The sequence below is a fragment of the Zalophus californianus genome, chromosome 4, assembly GCF_009762305.2.
Source record: "Zalophus californianus isolate mZalCal1 chromosome 4, mZalCal1.pri.v2, whole genome shotgun sequence".
NCBI classification, from domain to species: Eukaryota; Metazoa; Chordata; class Mammalia; order Carnivora; family Otariidae; genus Zalophus; species Zalophus californianus.
Window position 1 is genome coordinate 85478744 of NC_045598.1, and position 3208 is coordinate 85481951.

Here is a 3208-nt window from a genome sequence, read left to right on the forward strand (position 1 = left end):
TGCTCTCTTTCTCTCACTCTCTATCTCAAATAAATAAATAAAATCTTTAAAAAAAAACAAAAATAAAACAAAATTGGCTATAAGAATCCTGACCCAGGAGTTGGTCATGTTAGTTTTATCTTTCAGGTATTTGAAACAGAAAATGCTGAGACCACCGGATAGTTGGTAACTAGAGCTGAAGCTGAAAGCATGCAGGGAGGGGCCAGAAGGTTGAGTAATTCCAGGAGGTTAGTGAGGGTCCATGTAGGGTTATGAGTAAGAAGACAATCAGGCTCTGGCAAAGACTTTCTGCCTGAGAGATTTTATGGCCGATGAGACAGTGCTAGAGATATCGATGGTCCCCAGACTGGCCTTACTTTCTGATGACTTTCTGGTTTTTGTTGCAGTCCTAGTTCTACTCCACTACTATGTTTATACACAAACTCATTTCTTGAGGTAGATTGAATGACTCTCTTCCCTGCAACAGGAAGAGCTGGGATTGAGCACACATAAAGGGAAAGAGATCACAGGCCAAGAAGGCTTCCAAGTCCTTGGATGGTGTGACCACGGGTCCATCAAATACTAATACTAGCATCTGTGCAGAGCTGCAGAGCTCTAAGGCCTGTAGACCTTTCACAGCTGTCCCTTCATTTGGTCCTTATAATGACCTTACGAGGGGGGCAGAGCAAGCATTTTTGTCTTCATTTTACTGATGAGAAAAGTTCATGTACAAGGGTTTCATGACTTACTTTAAGCTATGTAAATAATCATCGGCAGTGCTGTGACTTCCAACTGAAAACTCAGAGATGTGATTCCAGCTCAAATCCCAACTTGATTTTTCTCATTAGGTCCGACCTCTTGTTCAAACTTATACATCGGAACCACCTGCCATGCTTGTGGTGTTCGTGACCTAGCCTCAACCTGTGACATTCTGATTCAATAAGTTTGGGCGATGGTCCTAAGCACAAGTGGGTTTTAAAGATCCATGGGTGAGCATGAGGAGCATCCCTTACTGAGAACCATTGCACCAGACATTGCAGGCTCAGCAGCAGCTCCCCTGTGGAGGTATCCACCAGCTGGCTTACAGCCCTCAACCCTGAGGAAATTCCACAGGCTGGAGGGAAGATTAAGAAATTATTTTTCATGGGATGCTTGGGTGGCTCAGTTGGTTGGGCATCTGAATCTTGATTTAGGCTCAGGTCCTGATTCAGGGTCATGGGATTGAGCCCTCTTGGGCTCCAAGCTCGGCAGGGAATCTGCTTGAGATTCTCTCTCTCCTTCTCCCTCTGTCCCTCTCCCCATTGTGTGCAAAGTCTCTAAATAAATAGATAAATACCTCTTCCTCGGCGCTGCCTGTGGAGGTGGCCGCTATCTGTTACTGGGCATCATGGCTGCCCTCAGACCTCTGGTGGAGCCCAGGATCATTAAAGTGAGGACCAAGAAGTTCATCCGGCACCAGTCAGACCGCTATGTCAAAATTAAGTGCAACTGGCGGAAACCCAGAGGCATTGACAATAGGGTGCACAGAAGATTCAAGGGCCAGATCTTGATGCCCAACATTGGTTACGGGAGCAACAAGAAAACAAAGCACGTGTTGCCCAGTGGCTTCTGGAAGTTCCTAGTCCACAATGTTAAGGAGCTTGAAGTGCTGCTGATGTGCAACAAATCTTACTGTGCAGAGATTGCTCACAACGTCTCCTCCAAGAACCGCAAAGCTATTGTGGAAAGAGCAGCCCAGCTGGCAATCAGAGTCACCAATCCCAACGCCGGGCTGTGCAGCGAAGAAAATGAATAGACAGCTTGTTGTGCACATCATATTTGTGTTAATAAAACCATAAAACCTAAAATAAATAAATAAATAAATAAATCTTAAAAAATTATTATTCACTAAGTATATGGGGAGTGTTTAGAGAAAAAGTAAAGCCATAATGATATCAAAGGATGATTTGGGGCCTTTTATCCCCATAACCTCCATGAACTGCCCACTCTTTGATAGGGACAATTAAAACAATGTTATGTATTATGTGGATTATATCTACAGAAAATCTTGCTATTTTAAAAAATTGATTTAAAACATATAATCCAAACCCAAACCATGGACTTTCTATGCAAATATAGCTTCAAGGCCAGTCATTAACTCCCTTTTCAAATAGATTGTCACCACTAAATCCCTTCTATATGGATATCCTGAAGCTGTCAGGAAGGCTTATACGTGAGGTTGAAAGAAGAGTTATTTCAATAGTGAATGAAAAGATAAATAACCTTAGAGAGAATTTCAGGGCTCTTCTTGTCCTGGCATCTGGCTAGTGCTCCAAGGAACTGGGGACCTGCCTCGTCAGAAGCTGTAGCAGAACCAGGCCTCCTCAGTTCCTCCTTCAAAGGAAGATGGCAGACCTGCCTGATGCCAAAATGTAGCATGATCATAAGAGAAAACTGCCCAAATACTGACAAGAGGATCATAGGAAGTACAGGGAGTTGGAGAAATTAAAGAGGATACCATCTATTTGGATCTCCCTCTCTGAGCTCCCAATTTCACCACCATATTGCCATTTCACCCCTACCACGGTGCACACCAGCATCTTCCATTTCAAGGCTGGTTTATTTCAGAATGTTTTAAGAGGAAAGGATAGAAGTCAGGTGAGAGGGGAAAAAGACTGCAGATTCCTCCACATTTAAGAAGACAGTTTGCAGGAGTCCAGAGTGGACTGAAGGAACCTGAAAGGACATCTACTCCGCAGGAAACAGGACCAAAGGTAACACTAGAGAAGGGAGGACATCCTGCGAAGGGAGTGTGGAGGGGACGTCAAAACATAAAAACCATAATGAGGATGTCAATTTAGAAGACAGGAATTCACTAAGACAAAAAGTAGTTGTTAGTCCTGAGGGTGAGCTCATGAAGGAACAAAGAGGAGATGGCAGAAGATCAAAGCCACAGTGAAACAGCTGGATGCCATGGCCTGGGCTCAGAAGCCCAAACTGGAGAGTAGTAACTTTGTGCTGGCTGTCTTGACTTTGAGAGCTGGCCCCCGGGCTTCACCTCATTCTTGGAACTGTATTTACCTCCTGTTCTAGGAATAAAAAAAAAATGGATAAAAAAGGGAATAATTTAGTCTTCACCACTAGCTTTTTTTTTTTTAAGGCAAATGGGTAACTGAATTTTGAAGTATTAAACTCTTTCTTTGTGTGGGTTAGTTGGAAGGTCAAGACATATCGAATGCTGCTTTGTGTG

The 3208-nt window shown here is 43.5% G+C and overlaps 1 protein-coding gene across 1 annotated transcript; it reads left to right on the forward strand.

Moving 5' to 3' along the window:
- The first annotated feature begins 1351 nt into the window (after positions 1–1351).
- On the forward strand, positions 1352–1774 carry LOC113908974 (60S ribosomal protein L32-like). Its single transcript, XM_035727319.1, has one exon. The coding sequence runs from the start codon at positions 1367–1369 to the stop codon at positions 1772–1774; it is 408 nt and encodes a 135-aa protein (XP_035583212.1). The 5' UTR covers positions 1352–1366.
- The last annotated feature ends 1434 nt before the right edge of the window (positions 1775–3208 follow it).

Bases quoted from the DNA above. Each gene is read 5' to 3' on its own strand.
- LOC113908974 (XM_035727319.1), top strand. From the start codon at position 1,367: ATGGCTGCCCTCAGACCTCTGGTGGAGCCCAGGATCATTAAAGTGAGG.